The sequence below is a fragment of the Notechis scutatus genome, chromosome 3, assembly GCF_049901735.1.
Source record: "Notechis scutatus isolate UNSWTSFEM ecotype Mainland chromosome 3, rNotScu1.2, whole genome shotgun sequence".
NCBI lineage: Eukaryota > Metazoa > Chordata > Lepidosauria > Squamata > Elapidae > Notechis > Notechis scutatus.
The window spans coordinates 123,305,807-123,330,630 of NC_142011.1; the positions used below are offsets into that span (position 1 = coordinate 123,305,807).

Sequence of the window (24,824 nt, forward strand, 5' to 3'; positions counted from 1 at the left end):
TTCATTCATAACCTTTTATAGGTGGGATGTTCTAACTAATTTTGTCTATATTCTTGAGATCAAACAAACCTTGCCTGAATCTGTCTATGCATCAGAAATAGGGAGCAATGAAAATTAGTTGCATGCCACCGTAAGGTAATCTGTTAAGTGAACATACCTATTGACAATAATTGAATATTCATATAGTGTATGGAAAGCCACCTAATTTTACTGCCTTTGAGTAGTAAGAAATGGTTTGCAATCTTGGTTGTTATTTGGATTTGGAAAGTTGCATGCTTTTGAGCTTGCTTTTTGTTTCTTCTGTAGAAGACACTGTAATTCTCAATAATTCTCAGTAATAAGTATTTTAAATATTCAGCTTAGACACACATAGCAATTACAGCAGAAATTGATAATATGCACTGACACAATGGCATTCACAATAACCCTTAATTTCCATGAACTACTGAAAAATTTTAAAACAAATTAACTAAAAAAAAGGTCAAATCTCACAAAATTAACAATACACATTGAGACTTCATTGTTCATATATAAGGTTCATAAAATCCCTATGTTTTCAATTTGAAGATCTTGTAAGATACCAGCCAATTGTAGCTATTACAAAGGATTATAATTTTTGATGCCTATGACTTCAGGCAGGCTTGTGTAATGGTTTTCATCCTCTCCAAAGAATGCTAACCCAAGTTATAATATCAGGGAAGGAAAGAAGAGAGACTGTCTAACGTTTTGAAGAATATCGTCTATAAAATATCCTTTCAGTCTCTCAGCCAATGCAGCCCATTAGATGGCACCCAGCTGAACAAAATCTGGCCGAAACTTCTACACAGTCAATAAAGAGCTACAATGAACTGTGGGCATGATTTTACTCTCCCTTTAGGCAATTATATTATTTGAATTTAATCCATTCTATTTTATCATCCAAAATGCAAATGAACCAAACAAAGCAGCTTAACAATCAGTACTCAACTTTGCCAGAGAAAGAAAAGGAAAGAAAAATAAAGACTTGTATTCAAATAGCATACATTAATGATACTCATGGGAGGATATCAGAGACTGTGTGCCTAGTTGGTTCATCCCATTAGTATATGGATGCCAGCCAATTAGTGTATTTCCTATTCAAAAATTAAAATAATAATTTAAAGTAGTTTTGGAAATAGAAAGGCTGGTAGACACCCATTTCCTCTCTGCTTCAATTACAACTCACCAGATTTCAGTCTTCATTCTACCCCAATTAAATAGCTTGATTTATCTTGCCCTAATCCAGTGTGGGAAGGGACAGCAAAGTTTTTTATTATATTCTCTAATATAAGAGACTCTTCATAATATTTATTTTATTGAGATCAATTAAAATGCATTTTTATCATGATAAGTACATTTGAAAGCCTATTGATTTATTCTCATCTCAAAAGGTGCTCAAATTAATAATACATTGACTATAATTTATTTCACAAGAAGATGAAAGCGGTATGAAAAATGGATGGGAAAATATTTTATTTTATTTTGTAATCAAAGATAGTGATAGTTCAACAAAAAGTACAAATAAAGCCAAGTTTTAACTTTAATCAGACCTTCTCTCTTTAGGCCAACAAAGTTACAAACATATAGCAAAAAGAATACTCAAAGTCATCTTGCAACCATGCATAAATTAAATACTGAATATAGCTAACACTAAAACCTATAACAATTTAAAAGGATTTAACACTGTTAAATATTTACACAAATAATACATGTTTTAATGAAATGTCATCATTTCTGCAATAATAATTTATCAGTAAACTTAAATGCAATAAAATAATTAAAATAATTGAAAATGACTTTGACTAATATTTTATACATACAAATTCCTCTAGATCAGGAGTGTCAAACTCTTTTCATTGAGGGCCACATCAGATTTGTTTGACTTTGGGGGGCCAAGGTGGGCATGGCCAGGGTGGGCATGGCGAGCTTTACGTCACTCATGTCGGGAGCGCCTGTGGTGGCCTGAGCACTCTGCCAGTGAAAATGGGCTCCCGAGATCCATATTCGGCTGCGACAGCTACCTGCAAACCTCTGCCAATGAAAACAGATTTTCAGAGAGGGCCTCCCAAGCTCTGTTTTCACTGGCAGAGGCACCGTGGGCTAGTCCTTTGTTGTTTCCAGGGCAGCCACGTGGGCCAGATCTAAGCATCCAATGGGCCAGATTTGGCCCATGAGCCTTGAGTTTGACACCCCTGCTCTAGATTAATCTCCAGTCAGATCAATAAATGAAACATATTTAACTTACTCTCTCCTCTCTCTTTATGTTTTTTCTCTATAAATAATTTCATAATGAAGATTTTTTTAATATACATATTTTGCATGACTAGAAGTATTGCTTACTATATCGTCAAAACCAACTACTTTCATATACAAGGAATATCTAACATCCTGAACATATATACACTCCTCCAAAAATCATCGGTTAGCATATCTAACTTTTACAGATAGCACACATATAAAAAGTACCACTGTAATAAATAAAATATTGAGACAGCAAACAAGATCAAAAATATGAATAAAATGAGTTGTACTTTGCATTAAATTTAATGCATGTCTATTAATATTCCAAGCACCACTTCTGCATAAAATTGAAATGTTTTGTTCAGTTTTCTCTTATTCCATAACTTAGATTATGATTGTTTTAGCAATTTTAACAAAGTATCAAATGTTAAATAGCTATAAGTTAATAATGGGACCTTTGCCACTTTTCTATAAGAGAACAGCAATCAAATCCCTGCTGCTCTTTCCAAAGCATTTCAGAGTAAAAAGTTGTATATATCAGAGCAGGGGTCGCCAACCTTTTGGACCTCAGGGACCACCAAACTCATAATTTTAAATCCCATAGACCACTAATATGAATTTTGACTGATGGTGGCTTGCTGACGTTGGTGGGAAAGTCGGTCCCATATTCCAGAGCTGCAGTAGTTACAGGACTGGCCCTTTGGTCATCCCGGAGCAGCTGCTCCTCCACCCGGGTGCACTGGCCTGCCATGGACTGGAGGAGCTGCTCCAGGATGACCAAAGGGCAAGTCTTGTGACTACTGCAGCTCTGGAATATGGGACCGACTTTCCCACCAATGTCAGCAAGCCATGGGAAAGTCGGTCCCATATTCCGGGACAGATTTCCCTCCCCCACCATTGGTCTTACCTTCCAGTTCCAGCTCACGTGGCTCTACTCAAGGTAAGGTTTGTGCTTGGCCGAAGGGTGGGGAACAGCGGGTGGGTAGGTCATGTGGGCAACACAGGCTTGTGTTCCCGTGTAGTCTGGATTAATTGCTTTGAGGGGGAGTGCTTGGGGGAACCACCAAAATTTTCTCGCGGACTACCAGTGGTCCCCGGCCCACCGGTTGGTGACCACTGTATTAGAATACATACCAGTATTTTCGATATCTAAATTGCAAAATCTTTAAGCCTCTAAAATTTTAACTGATGAGCCCTCAAAAATAGAAAAAAAAACCACTGCGTATTTTCTTCCAAACTCATTTTGGCCAAACTGAAGCAGGTTTCATTGCTCCAACCACTGGAACAGTATAGCTAAATCCAAAACTTTCAGATACTGACATAGGCAACTGAAAGAGAGGGGCATAAGGCAGGCAACTAATGAAATGTACATTATGACATCATGATACAAACTCACCTGAGTAACATGACCCTCTGGCAACCACTGTTATATCTTTTTGATGCTTGCAAGCAGCTCTTCTAAGAAAGCATTCATTTTGATAGGTGTCTCCATTTGAACCACAAACAGGAATATAATTTGTATGACACTGGAAAGAGAGAAGGTGTGGAAGAAGGAAGGAAGGAAGGAAGGAAGGAAGGAAGGAAGGAAGGAAGGAAGGAAGGAAGGAAGGAAGGAAGGAAGGAAGGAAATTTATGTTAATTCATGCATACATACCTAAAATAATTCTGCACCAGACATTCACAAGACTTAAAATGTTTACTTGAAAAGAAAACAATACTGAATTTAAGCACCCCAAAAGAAGAGCTAAGATCAGAACAGGGAGGGTAAAGGAGAGAGGTAATTAGAATTAATTACTAATAAAATTATTAGCCTATAAAATAAGATACATTTACAAAATTATTTGATTGGCCTATACCAAGCATTTTTCGTCATCCACTCAAATCATTTATATGTACAAGTTTACAAAACACACACACATTCATTCCCTTTCATCCTTCCAACAGAAACAGCCAAAAATAATAAAATTGATCCGCTTTTTTTAAAAAGGAGAGATATTTGCACTAAGAAGAGATGTGTAAGAAAGAAAATAAATTGAGGCCAAAGTAAGTGATAATTGAATAGCACAGAAGAAAGAAGCATTACCAAAAAAGTTAAATTCACCGGGCAAGCAGCTTCTCTCAAACAAGACCTAATTTTAAAAGATTTCCATGCTTTTCAGCAGGAAATCTTCAGCCTGTTCCTTCTGTTCTAATATGGGAATAAAAAAGTTTTCTCCAATTCATAGAATTACTTGGCAGGAAAACAGCATTCTTGTCAAACACGGGATCTGGGAATTACACACGGTTTAGACTACAAACAATCCATGGGATTTGTTAGAATACTTTTTTAAAAGAGTTTTAAAAAACCACAAACACACAGCCACAGCCACATATAGAAAGCATTCCTAAATGGTTTATTCGTCAGTTAATAAATTATATCACAAGTTTCTTCAATAAAAGGAATATATTCATACATTCACAAATACCCTACCATTATGAATTTGTGTTTTTTGCCTGTGTGATAGAATATAGCATTGAAAGAGAACTTTAGTGAAAAAAATAGTTTCTGAAAATTAGTCTTCAGCAGATGTCTGGTGAATTTTGAAAATAAACACAGTTTTGCAAAGATGCTATCATATGATTGTCTGTGATATCATGTTAACACACCTTATATCCTTCGCATATTTGACACTGTTGAGGTAATTCCCCGTTAGGAGAATGAGCGCATACAGGGAGATGTATTTGAGAGTAGTGTTTGAATAACACACACACAGCACACAGATACTCTGTACAGTAAATGTAGGTTTTTTTACTTTCAATAAAGGTTTAAGCAAAGTTCAAAATAAGCAGTCCAAAGTCATTCACAGGTAAAATCAGTCAGTTTTCAGTCAGGGATAATCCAATAACAAATTCCAGTATCAAAAACAGTTCAATATCAGACTTACATCAAATCCAAAAAATATCAGTCAATTAGTAGGAACGGCAAAACTCTCCAACAGAAGGAAATAGAGACTCACTGAGACTTCTTCTGAGACTAAGACTAAGACAACCCAGGTTTCTGGCTCCATCTTATGGCCGTTTGAGAAACCACACCCAATTACAATTTTTTGCATTTTCTTAAAGACATAGTACTAAAATGTCTATCTTGGTTTATATATTTCCAACCCAAATATCTGTTAGGTGACTTACATTCCTAACAGACACATTTTAAAGAATTAGGATCTAGAGCAATCTGCAATGTAAAGGATGATATGTAAATAAATCAATTTATATGTACTAATCTGAAGAAAGAGACAAGGTAAAGGGACCAATCTACAAATCAAAATGGAGGTCAATATTTAAAGATTCAAATTACATACAGGTCTATAAAATTATGCAACAACATTCCCACAACACATTGTAATCACAGGTATTTCTCGCTCAGGGGTGGGATTCAAATTTTCTAACAACCAGTTCTGTAGGCATGGCTAGGTAGGTGTGGCCAGGTGGGCATGGCCATGTGACTGGGTGGGTGTGATTGCTTCTTCTCTTTTTTGCACACACACACACACCCGTTTTTTTGCATCCTGGGCCTCAGGGAAGCCTCCTGGGGGGGTGCTTTTGCTCCCAGAAGCTTCCTTTGGGCCCAGGAAGGCAAAAAACAGAACTCAGGGGGTGCACAGGACCCCTCTATGCTCTGTTTTGGGGCCTCCTGGACCTCAGGGAAGCCTCCTTGGGGGGGGCATTTTTGCTCCCAGGTTTCCCTGGGGCCCAGGAAGGCAAAAAACAGCATAGGGGGAGAACCCCCCCACACCCCTTTTTGCCTCCTGGGCCTCAGGGAAGCCAGTAAGCAGTAAGGCAGCAAGGGGGATCCCAGCACAGCTGATCATTGGAACAGCTGACTGTTGAAAGGAGGAAAAAAATACCTAAAGGAGTTACTGGGTGGGGTAGAATGCAGTCAGTGATGTTGGGCATGTGTGTGATGTCGCACATGTGCAATAAGGGCTGAATGGGGAGAGAAGGGGCGGGCGGAGATGGGTAGGACCAGCCAGGGGCACTATTTGCCGGTTCTCTGAACTGCTCAGAATCATAACAACCAGTTCTACAGAACCAGTCCGAACCAGTAGAATCCCACCCAGTTCTCACTTAATGAATGTTCGTCCAGCGACCATTTGAAATCACAAAGGTGCTGAATGGACATGCCCCATGTTCTGCGTAATTACAAATATGATTGTTAACAACCACAACTAGGATTGGGGTCACTGGGTGAAGTGATCATGTATCATCTCTCTTAATGACCACTTTGCTCAATGACCAGATTCCAGGCTCAATTGTGGTTGTAAATCAAGGACTATCTGTAGTATAATCACAATAAGAAAGAATCTTGTTTTTCTTCGCTTTATGTTTATATTAAGCTTCTAAAAATATATTATTTCTAATTTGTATTGTGCAAAATTAATTAAGACAATAAAAGTGTACATTCCATATTAAAATGTGATAATTTAATCATAATAATAAAAAATGATAAAAGGCCTAACAAATTCAGTTGCAAACAAAATAACTCCAAAAACTTTGACCATAATGCTTGAAAGTCTTTCTCCTTATCTCTTTGTCAACAACATAAATGGACACGAATTTAGTTCTAAACAATATGCTATACCACATTATGTATTTCCAAGAATCAAATTGTCAGTGACATATTTATAATTATCTCATCAGTTCAGTTTATGCCCATTCATAAATATGAAAAATCCTTACCTGTAATTGGCATACACATTTCCAACTCTCTCCCTCTTCCTTGCAAACACCCCCATATTTACATGATGATTCATCACATACTTTCTCATCCAATTCTTTAACATTTAACTCTGAAAAATAAAAGATTAAACATCTGTTATATTGTGTGTTTTCAGAAATATGAACTAATTTTGCTGTACTGATTAAGGAGAAATACATGTAACAGAAATATGTATAATGAAGCACTGAAATATTTTTTTTAAAAAAAACTTTAATAAAAAGCACTCAGGAAGTTGCAATTTTGATCAATAGAGTCTGTTGAGTAGTTATAGTGCTAAAAACTACCTCCCTGCTTTCCATTTTACTATTCATAATCAATAGATCATAACTTGCTTTTATTCAGGCTTACCAGAGGTAAACCTTGGAGAGGAGTTGGCAATTTAGAGAGGATTTAATTCTGAGCAGGAAAAACACAGAGCAAAGATGCTAGGAAAGATATTAACTATCCCTTTTCTCTATCTATTTATGAAGCTCAGAGTCAAAGCTGCCTTGTTGTTTGCCCTTTAGAAAATAATTTCTGATCATATGTACCCCAACCCTTCCCAGACTGCCAGTTCTCAGCAAGATGCCTCAGCTGATGGCGTTCTTGGAACACGACAAGTGTGAAGTAACAAGACGAACTAGATGATTGTTCAAATAGTAAGGCTGTCGGAAGGAAAATACTACCAGCAGTTGCCACCCATATACTTCTCTGAGTCTACAAGCAAGATTATAGTTTTTCCATTTCGAGGAGGAGTTGGGAAGAAACCTAAAGTGAATGTCAATAAGCTGCTAGCTAGTGCAGTAAATGAGAACCGGAGAGGTATCTTGCAGCAGCTTACGTCAACTTGACATAACTTGTTAAGATCTGTGATTTATGTCCAATATATGTATAATACAATATTAAAGATGACATGCAGTTGCCAATATACTTCCTTTTCCCTATTAAACCATGAACCACAAAACTCTGGGATCCCTCAGAGAAAGATCAGTACTAATGAATGAGCCTCATAGAAGGCTATTTATCACTGCCTAGCTCCCACCCACCCACCCTCAATTCAATTGCAATAGGGTGTTCCACTGATCATGTACTCAGTGGATACCCCTATGGGAACTGAAATGTATTTCATCCTGAGCTGAAGGCATACGAATGAATGCTAGACAATGTCTTATGTGTGGGAAAAGGTTGGTCAAATGTTAGTCAAGAACCATTTTCTCTGGCATCTATTTTTCTGTGGGTTTTTTTTTAAATGTGGTATGAAAGACCATTCTGTCATGCAAATAAATCCTCTTACCTATCCGAATGAATTTACTACCTCAGCAATATCTAAACCACTGTATGCATTTTAAAACATTCTGCAATCCATACTGAAAATATTCCTTGAAGGTAGACAGCTCAAAGCTGTGATCTTTACAAAGGCTTTTATTTGCAAGTACTTGTAACATATATGCATTTATTTGGTACCCTTAAAGTTAGCGGCTCATAGGATTATATTTTAAGTTACTGTCAGAATGAATGTAACTGAAAATGTATACTGGACTTATAGGTGCATACATTTTTCACCATCTGTATGCCGCTCTATCTTCCTTCCACTTGATCTTGAAGTATAATAGCAAGAGTCTGATAATGTTTCCTGTGGTCCTCTGGGTCTTCCTAATTCTAGAGTAGCAGCACTACAGATATCTCCTATGAAGCATTACTGCTGGAGACAGCTGGAATGGCTGTATGTCTAGTGAACTGGCTTTGGAGCAGGCTACTTCCAAAGTCTCCTAAGCTAATTTGAAATAAACTTCAATTTACCTAGAGATTATCGTTCGGTGGAATGTTGTGGCTAACATGGGATTATCAAAAAGATACTAAGAACCTGCCAAAACTCAGGTAGATCACAATAGCCCTCCTAGTGTCTCGCTCCAGTGGGAAACTAAATTGACTCTATGAATTAAGATTTGGGTTGGGAACAATATGATGGTATCCAGGTAGATAATTTTTTGATCTCCGCGCATCTTTCCCTTCTTGTAGTAGAGTGATATATTTTCTGTCCACACTCATCAGCTTCTCACAATCTTATCTTCTTTGTTTCTCATATATTCCTTCATCCAGTTACACATCCTGATGTTCATCTGTCTTTTCTATCTTGACTTCTAATTTTTCCTTTCCTACTTGTCCTCTGATTTTGCTCTCCAAAGGGGTATCTAGTTATACCCATTATCTCAGTGGTGGGATTCAAAAACTTTTACTACCAGTTCTGTGGGCGTGGCTTGGTGGGCGTGGCCACGCGACTGGGTGGGTGTGGCTTTTTTGCAGCCCCCACCCATTTTGGGAGCTTCCTAGCCTCAGAGAAGGCTCTGGGGGGGCGCTTTTGCTCCCCTAAGGCTCCTCTGGGGCTCTGGAAGGCAAAAAATGGAGGGGGGGCTGAGCTCCTCCCTCCATTTTTTGCCTTCCTGGGCCTCAGCAAGGGAAATCCCAGCACAGCTGATCTTATCTACAGCTGATTGCCAGGAGGGGGAAAAAGAAAGAAATACCTTAGGCGAATGTCAGGCAGGTGGGCGGGGTGAGAGAGCATCGGGCGGGAGGGTGACCAGGTGGGGGGCATGGCCAGCCAGAACTTACTACCAGTTCGGAGACCCACGCCAAATTCTTGCTACCGGTTTGCCCGATCCGGTGCGAACCGGCTGAATTATTTATCACTCTTCATTTCCCTTCACCTCCTATTCTCATCTGTTTAAATTGTCTGTTCCTCTCAATCCTCCATTAACATATAGCTCATCTCAACCAACAAGGATAAGCCTGGATACATATTGCTGCTCTGTAAAGTCAGACCTGAATAACTGCTTGCTAATGAGAGTCCAAGTATCTGTGAAGATGCTCCTTTGCATATTTAGGGACCACATTTGAAAATGTGGAAAGAGAAATGTGATGAAAAACTCATTCAATAAGAGCCAACAACGGGAAATTGTGAATTTTTCAAAAGATGGCAGACTACAACAAGTCACAGGTCTTTTCCATCGAAACAAGCCAAGAACAAGCACCCCAAAGTCACATAGAGTTAAGAAGCAGAATTACACATTCTTACATCTAGGTTGAATCATGGCAACTGAACCAAAATTTGTTACACTGAGAGGTTTTTCTTCCCATCCAGGAAGTCAAAATAAAAAATTAGTTAGGCAGAAAGTTAGAGAGTCGTTGGAATGTACCAACCCTTACCATACCAACTTCTCCCAAAATGTATTGCAATATGTCAATGAAGTCATATTGATTTATTTGGTACCTTTGTCCTTTATCCTCAATCTGGATGATTGAGCCTTCATTGACATATTCTTCCATCTACTCTTTTTTTTACTCAAGACAGAAATTCAACAGCAACAAATCTGGTTTGAGAAATCTAGATTGGTTTGTTGTATGATCTATTTGTTTTAATCCATGGTATTATTATAAGTCTTTTCTTAAGAAAATCTGTATTATTGTCTGCATATTCTGATCTTTGTAGGGGCACCTTTTGTATGGAGTCCTTATTATAATGCCAACAGTTTTCCTGTGAGTTCAAGTCCTGCCTTAGGTGTGAAAAACCCAACCCACCTCACGGAATGTTTGTTGTAGGGAAAACAGGAGGAGAAAGGTGTTGGATATATGTGCCACCTTAAGTTATTTGTTTAAAAAAGAATAAAGGCAGGAAATGAATGAATGAATAAGCAAGCAAGCAATAAGAACTTAACTACAGCAACAAGGGTTGCACTTTTGGAAGACTGAAAGGCTATGCTATGAACACAGCATCCTGGAGGATGGATTTTATACAATATTTTATTTGTATATAAATAAATGATTATGATATAATTTATTCAAGCTCAATTCCCCATCCTCCACAAGAAGAAAACATTCCTAAAACTGGATCAGGCTAGAGTTGTGAGCCCAGGCTTAAGCAGATGAGTAGGAACTAGGAGTCAATAGGTATAGGGTTTAGATGAGTAAGAGAGAAGCCAGCACTTCCCAATACAGACACAGCCCTGATGTAAATATGTAACTGCTTGGCTTCAGGGCCACCAAATGAAGTGTGAAGTACCCATTAATTCAAAAGAGCAGGAGGAAAAAACTTTAACTTTAAACCCTTCAGGGGAAAAACAGTATTTTATATCTTTGCATTAGCAGCATCTGAAATAAAGACTGCAACCTAGACAAGCTATATTTGAGAATTTTCATCAGTGGAACTGAGCTAAGCTGTTATCTGTCAAAAGATCTATGATTTATTCCTGAGCCATGACAGCAAGCTGAGCAGAAATACTCTGCTGATAGTATTTGACTCACAAGCTGCCAGTTGCCCATCTGTGTCTTAGGACATATTGGCCCAAACGGACAAAAACTAATTCAGATTTTCCTCATTCCCATCTAAACTTGGAATTATCCTCTCAGGTGAAAATGATCTCTCACAAATTACAATCCCAGAATTCTTTGGATGAAATTGCAACAACCAAAATACTTAAGCTAGTAATAAACAAAGTTTTCAATTGTTTCTTAATTTAGATTTTAAAACATTCAATATAATCCCCAAGTTATTTTTGAGAGAAGAAATAAATGGATATACCAATAGAGTGCCTGATCAATCTATCACTTTATATATCATCATCTGCTTTTGCTACTGAAGTCACCTATTCTGTTTTTGTGCTGCACGTCAACAGAGAATTTCCACTGCTTGAATCACCTTGTCAGATCATTTACTCTGGCTTTCTGTATACCCAGCCAAATTAATTCTTGCTAAATGAGAACTAAAAGAGAAATTGATAGAGAAGACAAAGATTAGCTTAACTTCAGAACACTATTTCTCTTTTTATTATTGCATCCAATAATCAAGATTCCTAGTAGTACGGGTAATAACTGTTAACAGAAAGGATTGCTTTTTCAAAGAAAACATCAAGGGGGAAAATAATATTAGTGGGAAAATTTGATTTTGGGGATGATTCCCCCCCCAACCACTTTAAGTAATCTCATAAAAAGACAAATGAAAATATACAGCGCGCTGAAAAACACTTCTCTAATTCTGTGGATGGAGAGGGAATTTATGCAGGAGAGAACCAAAGGCAAAAGGATGTGATTTATTTTCTTCCTTCTCTTCCAACATAATGGTAACTTCTCTGTAAATCCAGGTAAGGAAAAATTTGTAGGAAGAAGTTTCAGGGAAAAAAATGGTGATGGAAAAATTAAAATGTAAATGCCCATCCTCAAAATGAGTAATATCAGCTCTGCATTTCTTTTTATTATTCAATAACACATCATAAATAATGTTTATGAGTCTAGGCCATCATCTGATGGACAGCTTAGGGTCATACAAGAGTCATGGGTTTTTAAATGTTCTTTGACCAATCCCAGCCATTGGAAACAGCATTTCCCCAGAGTTCAAGACAGGTAAGGAGAAGCAGAGCTAGTCCTTTGGGAAATGCTCCTTCAAAGGTCTGACACCAGAATTGAATTGAATATTTTTAACGGAATTCTCTGACACTTTCTCTATGGAAAAGGTCTACTTGGGAAGACTGTTCTGGTTTTCCTGCAGAAAGGGACGGAAGACACAACCTCTTCAGAGCATTCTCCAACCCTCTATCATTAGAAGAGTGATAGTGCTGGAGAACCTAATGTGACTACATTTTGTCATCCATCCATCCATCTGGAAATGTATGTGCATCTCTCAGTCTCTCATACTGGATCAGGTGATATTCCCAAACATGGGGTTGGACTCGAAGATCTCCAAGGTCTCTTCTAACTGTTATTCTGTTATTTAATAATGATGCTTTAACAATAGGAACTTTGATCAGCAACAGTTTTATACCTCATTGCTATATTTCATTGTGAATAAATAGAGACACTACGTTTGTGTGTGTGTATGTGTGTGTGTTTATATGTGTACATGCTACCAATGAAAGACCTCTGCATTGTTATCAATGAGTTCCAGAGTGAGACGAGCTGTAGAAAGAGGCAGAAAAAGAAAGGAAATGAAGATGGTTTTCCAACATAATGTTGTGTCTGTAGTAATTACAAAGGTATGATCTATCTTTTCTCAGAGAAAATGGGCATTGGTAGAAGTTACCCTGAACGCCCTTTCTATCTATGCTGCAAAAGAGCCCAGGATGGGTTGACTCCTTCCTATGACGTCATTTAGCTAAGTCTGTACTAAGATATAAAAGCCAGCCCCCAGAAGAGACCCCAGCTTTGGCGAAGATACTTGACAGACTGAAAGGTGTCTCTGAAATCCCAAATGAATACAGAAATATGACTTACACTCTCCGGACGAATCAAGGGAGGGGCTGGGCTCTCTTGCAGCATAGATAGAAGGGGGGGGGTTCTACCAACGCCCATTCTCCTCCATGCTGCATCGAGAGCCCAGGATGGGACATACCAAAGCTTGCATGTCCACGGGTGGGTCCTCGTCCGGCTCATCACACCGACTGTTGAACCACTCATTGAAGCACCCGTCTGCCGAAGGCTGCAGTCGCCGAGACAAAGACATCCAGACGGTAGTATCTGATGAAAGGAGACAGAGATGTCCACGTGGCCGCACGACAGATCTCCTCCAAAGGTGCTTGGGTCGCCCGGGCAGCCGAAGTGGCCGCGTTTCTGGTAGAGTGCGCCGTCAGACCTTGAGGAACTGGAAGGGCCGCAGATTTGTAGGCCTGCTCAATGCAAGATCTGACCCACCTGCTAATAGTAGGAGAAGAGGCCTTGTGCCCCAAGTGAGAAGGGAAAAGGAAACAAAATGGCTTCAGACTTCCTGAAGGAGGAAGTACACTTAATGTATATTCTAAGAGCCCTACCTAAGTCTAGCTTGTGCCACTGCTGCTCTAAGTCATGGTGCGGGAGGGGGCAGAAGTCAGGCAACATAATGTCCTGGGACCTGTGAAACAGGTGTTAATGAGGGGAATAAATGAGGGGTCCAGACTGAGGACAACCCTATCATCGTGAAAGGAACAAAGGTCCTGTCTGATGGAAAGAGCAGCAAGCTCGGATACCTGCTTGGCTGAAGTGATGGAAACAGGGAACACTACCTTCAGAGTCAGGAAACAGGGAGACAATGTTCTAAGGGGTTCAAAAGGGGGCTTTGTAAGGGCATAAAGGACCACCTGAAGATCCCAGGAAGGATACCTGTGAACCACCTGTGCAGGTTGGAAGCCTCTTTCGAAAACCTCCTGACTGAAGGGTGATGGGATAAGGAAGGAAGCGAACCCCATGAAAGAACCGAGGAGAGGGCCTCAACCTGCCTGCGTAAAGGTGTTGGGGGCCAAACCTTTCTCCAGATCATGTTAAAGGAATCTAAGAACCTCTGCCAACTGGGCTAGAGAGAGACCCTCCCGAAGGCACCATCAGGAAGGGCCTTCCAGGTGGCATCATAGATGCGCCTTGTGGGAGGTTTGCGAAATGCCAGGATAGTGATGATGACCCTTTCAGGAAGATCAGCCACCTCTAGCTGCTGCCGCTCAAGTGCCACATGGTCAGCTTGAGCCACTGGGGCTCTGGGTGGAGCAGAATCCTCTGATGAAGGGAGATTTGATGGGCTGGGATCCTCCAAGGAGAAGCCACCAACAGGTTGACCAGGTCCACAAACCAGGGCGTCCTTGGCCAATAGGGTGCCAGGAGGAGGAGCTCCGCTCGTTCCTCCAACATCTTCCGAATTACTGCTGGAATGATGGGAGCGGGGAAAGGCATAGAGGAGACTTTTGGGCCATCTGCACCGAAGGGCATTGGTCCCCTCCGCTCCCTGGCAAGGAAACCTGGTGAAGAATCTGGTGACCTGGGCAATTTGAGGAGTGGAGAAGATCCACCTCCGGTGTTCCGAATCTGAGGGAAAGGTCCCTGAATAGAGAAGGAGGAATAGACCATTCTTCCTGGTCGACCAGGCTCCTGCTGAGCCAGTCGGCCTGGGAGTTGTTGATCTCAGAGAAGTGGTCCGCCGAGATCAACAACAGGTGTTGCTCTGCCCATAACCCCAACCGTAGAGCCTCTCCCATGAAGGCTCTGGACCTCGTCCCCCCCACTGGTTGACATGAGCCATGGCGGCCATGTTGTCCGTAAGTACTAGAACATGAGAGCCTGTCACTGAGTGCCTGAAATGCTTGAGAGCTAGAAAAATGGCTCTGAGCTCTAGCCAATTTATAGGAAGGGCCTGCTCTGACCTGGACCAAGGTCCTGAGCTATCTGGACCTGCATATGGGAACCCCAACCCAGGAGGCTGGCATCGGTGGTTATCACTAGCCTGTCTGGGACCCTGAAAAGGAGTCCCTTCCAGATTAACGGGGAACACCACCAATTGAGAGATCTCCGGATTTGTGGTGGGAGCGGGACCTTGATGGATGAGTGGCTGGTTCCTGCTCGTTGGTAGGGAAGCAGGAACCATTAGAGTGGACAGGAGTGGAAAAATCCGTGACTCTGGAGATATGACAGGATAATTTGCAGATCCCGATGGGCTGCATGGATGAAGGAGGACATCATCAAAATGTTGTCCAAGTAGCATTGGATCCTCACTGGAACAGAAAGCAGAGATGCCATTAATGCTGCCAGAACCTTCGTGAAGACCCTTGAAGCCGATGAGAGGCCGAAGGGAAGTGCTCGATACTGGTAATGGGTATTCTGATAACAGAAACGGAAAAACTGGCGATGATGAGGCCAAATGGGGATGTGGAAGTAAGCCTCCATGAGATCAGTGGAAGAGAGGACATCACCCTCCCGAACGCTCTCTAAAATAGAATGCAGAGTCTGCATTTTAAATAGCCTGTATATTACAAATTGGTTGAGAAATTTTAGATCCAGGATGGTTCGCTACCCCCCACTGAGGCTTTGGGAACGATGAAAGGCGAGAATAAAGCCCACGTCCCCATTGAGAGGGGGGAACAGGTTTGAATAGCTCGGATTTCAAGGAGTTGAATGGCCTGATTCATGAGGTCTTGCCTTGAAATGTACCGATAGGACAGATCAAAAAAAAAAATTGGGGGGGGGGTGCATTAGGAAGTCCAATTGTAATCCTGACCTAATAGTGCTGAGCACGCAGGCATCCGCCGTTGACTCCTCCCATTTGGAGGCAAAGAAGGCTAGGCGACCTCCGATGGGTGGAGAGAACGAGGGATTACTTAGAGCGACGGCAGGAATGACCCCCACCCTCCCGAAAGGGCTGTTTACCAGTATAAGGAGCTGGGCAATAGTCGGCTGTCTTCCCAGAGGAAGAGAGAATTTTACATTTATCTCTGGTTTCGATGAGATAAGGTTCCAGAGCATTGCCAAAAAGCTTATCGCCCGCGAATGGAACTGAAACCAGCTTCCATTTACGGCGTGACTCCACCTGCCAATTTCTGAGCCATAACAGTCTTCTTGCTGCTACTGAAGATGCCATGGCCCCAGATGCAAATTTGGCAGAATTGAGAGTGGCATCTGCAGTGAATTCTGCCGCTGCAATAATCTTATTAAGGCCTTGGTGAGACCGAAGGTCAGATGTAGGCAATCTAATCTGGAGTTGGTGCAGCCACCATATGGATGCCCATGTGAGAGTGCCAGAAAATGGGAACGAGGCCAGAACCGGAATGTCAACAGAAGGCACTGCCAGGGAATTGTCCAGGGCTGCGCTGACGTTGTACAAATGCTTATCCAGAGAAGATGGGCAAGGACCTGCCGAAGGGGAAGCGCACTGTTCCTTGACCATGTCCAGGAACAAAGTGGGAGAAGGCAAAACCCCTGCATGCACTACAGGCTTGGAGAAGAATGAGTCTCCCTGGCTAGAGGGAATTCCTTGTGGCTCGGGAGCCACTTCCTCTGGCGACAGTTTGGCAGTGACCAAGGCCATGCTGAGTAATGGCCTGAAGAGAGAAGGATTGAAGACCAATGCAGAGGATGTCTGCTCTGGATGAGAGTCCTCTTCCTCTGAAAGATTTTGGTCAAAGGTCTCGCCCTCTTCAATTTCTGAACGAGAGGAGTAACTGTGTTCAGATGGTAAAGCCCTTCCCTCCTCATCAACCTCCTCCGATTCTGGTAGAGAAGAATGGACCCTGAGGTCCTGGGGCCTGTGTAAATCAGGGTGATGAGGCAACTTATAGATTGAGAAGGGAGAAGAGCCTGAACCCTTTCCGGAGGTCGAAGGATTTGCTTGAAGCCTTCAGCCAATCTTTGCCTAATGGCCAAAGAGACAACATCTTGGATATCCCCTGGTCTATGATCAAAGGTAGGGGCAGAAGGCCGAAGGCCCGCTGCTGAGGGAGTGAAGGTGGCTTCAGGCCTAGATTGAGAAGAGGTTCGAGGCCTGGAGGGAGGAGGAGGAGCATAGGGCCCAGAAGCCTGTTGGAAATAAGGCCCAGATCTGCTTAGATCCTGAAGATCATTGTACTGCAAAAGCCTCAGGAGACAGGCTCATAGATAACTTCTCCCCTGGGAGGTCTTGGCTGGGGCCCACAGGTATCACCTGAAACATGCTGTAGTTGCACTCCCTTCTGTTGAATAGTTCTGTTGAACTGCCTCTCTAGGGCTGCATGTCTGCGCTTTTCTGCCCTCAACTCAGCCTGAGTTGCCTTCTTAGGGGGCTAGAGCCTTAGCTCTGATTTTAGCAGCCACCTCCTCTGACTGATTGGGTGCGTTGCTCACAACTTTTTCTCTTATTGGCTTAAGAGACTGTTCCACTGGGGGGGGGGAGAGAACAACTCTGCCTGACCCTTATCTTGCTCCATTTGAAGGATAAAGGCTCTTACGATGGAAGGAAAGCCCCTTCGGGTATAAATTGGCACCCGGGCTTATAAAATGGCCGCTCACCTTGGGGTGGAAGGCTTCAATCCAAGATGGCCACTGACTATGGGAAACAGGCTCCGAGATCGAAGAATTTCTCCTTAGGCTATAAAGAGCCCCGAGTGAAGTCAGCAAAGGAAAGGGCAGCCTCTGGCCACACAATCAGCTGGCTGACGCTGGTATCGGTTTGCCGATCGCTTTTTACGACTGCTCAAACCGCAGGCGTGGGGGAGGTCTACAGATGCTGCCCAACTTGCCTGAACAGCGCTCTGGCAACGCTGCTCCCAACCTTGCTTGAAATGAGGAAAAATGGCACTGAAGATCGCTGGTGAGTGTTATCTAACAGAAGCTTTCAGAGACACAGCTACTGACTGAAAGGAGCTGAGTCAAAAGCTGGGGTCTCTTCCGGGGGCTGGCTTTTGTATCTTAGTACAGACTCAGCTAAATGACGTTATAGGAAGGAGTCAACCCATCCTGGGCTCTCAATGCAGCATGGAGGAGAATGTCTTGACACAGGGAAAGGATTGCGAGGAAAAAATTAACCAACTAATCTCCCCTCCCAAAAAAAATCAATTCCACAATCACTTTGAAATGATATAAAGCAGGCTTGCAAAAAATTCCTGAGATTCTCAAAGTACTGTGCCTCAGTAGTTCTCTTATGCAATGGTGCTGTAGTTTCATGCCTAAACTGTTCTTGGGCATACCCGAGGTTGTGCCTAGTAGGACAATGGCTACCTAACCTCTACTTGAACGCATGGGGAAACAAAACTTTTTTTAAAAAAAAAAAAACAAGTTTTATTTTCAAGACAAACAATACATAGATACACATAAAACAAAACATAAAAGCATAAAAATCTCTTATCTGAAAGTTGCTTAGTCCCGGTTAAAACTCTTGGTACAGACACAAATTCAAATTCATATTCATTTTACATACCATTTCATATCTTATTAACATTTTCAGTTTTCTATATGTCTTCTCCTCTCCTTTAAATTTTCTCAATTTTATTTTATTTTATTTATCTCCTCTCAATTCATATCATAATATTTATTATTCTTTGTCTGTTCTATTCCAGCCAACCCTTTATTTTCCTTCTTTAAAAAAAGAAAAAACTTCTCCTGTACACTATATGGAGTATGATGCCTTTATCTCTTTCCCTACATTTATAATACTTAATATAAAACACATGACATATATTGGGATTCTGTCTGGTACATTCTAAAATTATACTATATTATCAAAAATAATACAAATCTATTCATTAGTATTAATATTCATTCATATCTTAAACATTTAACTCATTACTTTTCAATTAAATCACATACTTTTATGGGAGCCCTATTTTCCATAGTTATATATTATATCCCTCATCATATGTTATAGCTCATTATTTTATTAAAAAGTACCTCCTTCTTTCTACTTCAATTCTCATTTCACAAGAAATTTCGCTAGTATACCATATTCTAATCATTAATATTAACAATCATTTATATCTTAAACATTTTATCCATTTCAATTAAATATCATACCTTTGTGGGAACACTTATGCTTTTCAAAGATTATTATTACCCCCCCCACATCACAATCTTGAATCATGTTTCGTTACAGTACTCCTTTTCTTAACCAAAAATTTCACTAATTTATGTTAAATATTTTATCACATTTTAGGTTACATATTGTTTCTAATTTTCTATGTTTACTTCTAAATACAAGTATAAAAATGCAGTCTTATGTACCTTTCTAGAATCCCTTTAACCATAAAGCTTATCCATTATCTCTAAAAAAAATTTGCTTCTTAACATCTTGCTCCCCACCATTAGGACTTCTCATCCCTTCCTTTCTTTCTTGTTTCTTCTTCTCCTTGTCCTCTTTAACCCCTTGTCTCTCCACCTCCCTTTTATTCTGCTTTCCCCTTTCTGTTGTTTCTTAACATAATGTCCCCTTTTCACCTTATTCTTCTCTTTTTGGGCTATTTTTCCAGATCTTAAAGACCTTTTCCCTTTTTCTCTTGCTTTTTCTCTTCTCCAGTCAAAGTCATTTGTTCATCAAAGATGGCTTCTCCTTCTTCTTTGTCCCCATCATCCTCATTCTGCTTCACATAAATATAAACCGCCATTTCTAAGTATTGAAAAATAGTGCCAAGACCATCTTCCCCTCCTTGTTTTTCTCTTTCAAATTTTTGATATATAAGTTCCAATGCATCCATAGATGATGCCATTGTGTAGAGAAAAAGTTTTTCCAACCACCCAGATGATTTAATCAGAAGTAATTTCCAAAGGTTCCAATGTCACCAAACAATCCAAACAGACTATTTCTTTTAGATACCTTCTTCTTCTTCTTCACTTTCTCTTTCTGGGGTTAAAGTAATCACAAATCCTTTTCAAATATATTTTTGGAAGTTTTTAAACTCTTTGTAATTCTAGGCAATCTTCTCCTTATTTTCAAATTTTGCTCTAATTCTTTTTTCACTCTCCCTTCCCACTCACAGCCAAAAAGGTTGTTGTTTTTTTCCGCTGTCACTTTAGGAAGGAGAGTAGAACAAAGAAAAACTTTCCCCTTTAGAATATTCGCAGCTTAAAACTCTCACAGGGAACAATATATACTTAGCAGCCTTCAAGATTCCATGTCACTTTCTCCGTCTTGTCCCGGTTAGAAGCAACTTTCACTTTTCTTTCAGCTTCCTCCCTCCTGCACCTGCTTGTCCGGCTGCAGCTTTCTTCGTGGCGGCCATTGCTGACCGCCGTTCCTCCGCCTCGGAAAAGGGGGTTTAGCCGGTTGGGGAGGGGTTTGCGACACCCCAAACCCCTTGCCGGATCCCCTGTCTTCAGCTGCCTCAAGGGGCAGCTATATCCCCCAGATCCAAATGGATCGGGGGAACCTTGGCGGTGAACGCAGCAGGGATCGCGCGGTCGCGAATCCCTGCCGCAGCCGAAAGGTTGCAAACCGGAAGTCCGGGAAACAAAACTTTGATCTTCATCAAGCTAGTTGAACAGTTACAGCAACTCTTCCAAGCTACTGGCTACTGCAGTTTGGTACAGTGCCCCAAAAAGCATTTTCTTGAGAGCAGCAAAGGAGGAGCAAAGCCAGCATGGCCCATTCCATCCACCTAGTTGGGATTGTCTGCTCCCCTGTCAGTTCATTTAGCAGCAGTGGCAGAAATTATGAAATAGCAATGCCACATAATTGTCCATCTGGTATCAACAAGAGAGAAAGAGGCAGGGCTTCCCTCACAAAATGCAAACCACTTTGGCTCAGCTAGGATTAATTGCCATTTACCTTATCCCTTCTTAGAATTGTCGCCTGAGTTGCCATTTTAATTAGGCATCCAATGCTTTCTTGGCTAAATGTTAAAAATGGAATACTTGGATTTTTCTTATTGTCACGGCTGCTTTCTTTTTACCTTTAGCAGCATTATCCACACAAAACACCAATAGCCTGTTAATAAGTGCATATGTATCTTCAACTTACCTTGTTTAATTGAGAATTTTTTAACAAAAGTATTAGACTTAGCATCTTACCCAGTCTGAAGCACCTGATCTTTGAAATTTAGGAAAAGTAAAATTTAAACATATGATGACCATTGTACATAGGTCATCCTTCACATACAATCACAATTGGGACCAGAATTTCTGTCCTAAGTCACTGAGGTCATAAAGCAAGTCACTTCATCACCAGACCAATTTTACCATCAATTTTACTGTAGATGTTAAACAAATCATGTAGTCATTAAGTGAATCATATAGCCACTGAACAAATCCAGATATAGATGATCAGGCTGAGACTGAGGGAGGAGTCAAATGTGTCATCAGTCTTTCACTCACAAGAGATCTAAGTCCAGCCCATCTTGAATTCTGTTGATTCTTATCTACCACCAATTTGTTTTAACCATTAGCAATACAGATTCTTGTAGAGAGCATTAGCACACAATCAACCTATATTCATTTATATTGCCTGGACTTCTGATCTCCTGCACTTGATATCAGCTTTCCCAATTGACTTCACTTTTAAGGGTTGATGGGCACCACGCAATCAGCAAATTTCTTAAATGAAGCACCAGGACTGAAAGAAATCCAATGGGAAATTGTAGTTTTAACCTAGGCCTATAGACTCAAATCTGTGGATTAATGAACTAAACCCTTAATTGATTAATCAGTCAAGACAAATTATAAACCAGCAGGGGCAAATTCAAATCAATGGGACCTGCTTCCTGAACTTATTTTGCTTCAGTAAGGTGTTTGCAGTAGACCCATATTCATATTAATATACATTATTCTCAGAGCAGCGTTGTTATTGGCCTAGAATATACATTATATCTATTATATGTATTGTGTAAAGTAGATTTTGTGTCTTTATTTTCTGATTTTAACACTTTATATGAAATATATGTGTGTATTACTTCAACTTGATTCTAACATTTAATTGTTTCCTAATTATTTCTCTTTGGATTTTAAAACTGTAGTATGCCAATACATCTCAAATTACCTTGCTTTTTGTTGATTCCACATTTTCTCCCCCTATTATAGCTTGCATTAATTTTCTTCAGTGCAGTATCCACAGAGAAAATATCTCAAGCTTATATTCACAAACAGATGGTTTCTTTCCATTTTTAAACTAAAAACGGATAATTACAAAAAAGCTAGTTATTAACAAGATGTCAGAGGAATAATTCAGCATCTTATTCGCACATGAAAAAAAAATTCTGCAGCCCAGAAGAAGCTTGATCATTACTGGCCTTATGGATATAACAAAGGCATGAAAAGTTTGAACATGTTTTAACAAAATTCTACAAAATATGTTCTTAGAAATGTTTCAGTTAATGGAGATCAAGCAAGGAGAAAGCATGGGGAGTATTAAAGTTCATCTATCTATCCATCCATCATCATCCATCCATCCCATTTTAGAAAATGATATATTAAAAAATAATAATGCTACTATGTGAAAACCATCACTAAATTTTATATCACAATAACAGATTTTTTTCTGTAGTGAAAATATTGCATATAATATGCAAAGGTGATGTTGGATCTCAATTGCAAACCTTTTAAAGAGTATTAAGCCCTCTAAAAGTCTGATATACTCTACATGAAAACAATTCTCTTTGTGTAGTTAAGAAAGAACAACCCACACTTCCTGGAATCGTGTTACATATTAACTTACTTGTATTGGGAGGCAGGGCATACAAAGAGGATCTAAAAATGTTAACATATATGTTCCCTAAAAACCTAATTATTATATTTACTGCACAGTACCCATTGGAAGCAGCAGTAGCACTATTTTTAATCACTGTGTGGTATTCCATCTGTGCAGAACAAATTCTCCATGTCCTCTTTAAACATGACCAAAATTATCCAGGTTTCTATGAGTAGCATGGACTGTAAATCAGGTTCAACTTGCAGTTAGAAACAATGAGTAGATGGAAACCCCATCCAATTAATTTCAATTTATAATTACAATAAGAGTGCCAATAAGCTTTTAAATATGGTAAAGGTAGTGCAGCAGTGCAATAAGGAAGTTCTTTAAATCCAGTATTAAGAGTGCACTGACCCTTAGAGCATAGGAGAAATGCATTATTATTCAATTAGTGATTGGATAAGAGGGTAGAGAGAGTCCTCAACTTACATTCATTTAATGATGGTCTGGAATTATGACAGCCTCAGAAAGAGGATCGGAAAATCTTGCACCAGGGTCAAGTGATTGAAATCTGGATGCTTGGCAACTTGTTCACACTTACAACTGATTGCCAAGTGATGGCTTCCACAGAAAGTCAACGGGGAAGCTGGCAGGGAAGACTGTAAGCTGCTTCTGCTGCCGACTGGCGAAAAGGATTCCCTCTGTCTCTCAGGGCTGGCTGAAAGAGCTGCCTTTTTGAGGAGAGCTGAACTCCTTTAACAGGGTCAGAAACTGAGCCAGAATCCTGAAGATTTTGATTAATTACCACTTTGTTCAACAACCAAGATTCCTGTCCCAAATGTGATTAAGTCAAGGGCTACCTATAAAGTTGAACTTAAATCCTGCTGATAGGATTCAGTTTTTTAGCATGTTACAGAGAGATTATCACTGTGTTCTCTAGGGTGTTTTCAACTTCCCACCGTAGAATTTAAACCGGAGCTGGAGACAATTAACATTAGTATCATACACATTCAGCTTTACAACTTGTTCTCTCAACCAATCGTCCATTTTATTAACTCTTACCCATTCGGCATTTCCTGATATTAAGCTATAATGATATTTTTGGGGGCTGGAAAGTCCCTTTTGTGTGTTTTTTCCCTAACCGATTTTTTGGGGAGTTAGTAAATCATGGAATGGTCCAAGTCAAATTATGCAATTGTGATGGAGAAGACTAAAATCAGCATTGTATACATGACCACAATCCTTGAAAGAATTGTTAGGTTATGGATAGACTCTTTAAAAAACCAGTTCCCAAAATACTTTAGTAGAAAAGAAAACATATTTATCTAAAAGTCTGTGCTTCTTAGGTTTGAGTCCTACTTCAACTGAGTATATTTGTAAATCAAATGTGTATTTGGTTTATACAATATATCTTGTATATAACTTAGACCTAATGTGTACGCATATGCTAAACAGATAATAGATACACTATTCCATGTGCAGAGACCAGAAACTCAGTTTTGTGCGTGCAAAACTGATGCCACTAAACAATCCAGTCCTAATAATAGATACACCATTCTATGTGCACGGAGTCCGGAGACTCAATTTTGTATGCACAGAACTGAAAATCATCAGATTAAAATGCACACTGCCTCTCAGAAAAAAGTACCAAAGGACTGGAAGAAAATTTTGAGTTCTTATATTATCAAGCTACAAAGATAACCACAGTTCCAGTTTAATTAGAACAGTTCTGTTTTATGCAGATGATAAGAATGATAATACATTCTTCTGATCAGTAGAAATAAGCCACCAGGAAATATATTGGTTTTGCGGTTTTTTGTTTTGTTTTGTTTTTTGCTCAAGAGCTCCACATCTCAAACTATTCAACCCCAACCTAAGTTGGAGAACATCAATGCCTCTCATGGAATTTGCCGCCACAAAAAATACCATGTTAAAGAAGTACCTTTTTTATTGGTTGGAAAACTC

General features: G+C 40.1%; 1 protein-coding gene across 2 annotated transcripts in view; it reads right to left on the minus strand.

Annotated features, from left to right (window-relative positions):
* The window catches only part of TMEFF1 (transmembrane protein with EGF like and two follistatin like domains 1), a 128,023-nt gene that overhangs the window by 58,493 nt on the left and 44,706 nt on the right, over nt 1–24,824 (minus strand). For both annotated transcript variants that reach the window (XM_026672472.2, XM_087961127.1), the window contains exons 2-3: nt 6,976–7,085; nt 3,656–3,785 (exon numbers count right to left, since the gene is read on the minus strand). In XM_026672472.2, the coding sequence (XP_026528257.1) occupies nt 3,656–3,785; nt 6,976–7,085 (240 nt within the window). The remainder of the gene's footprint in view (nt 1–3,655; nt 3,786–6,975; nt 7,086–24,824) is intronic.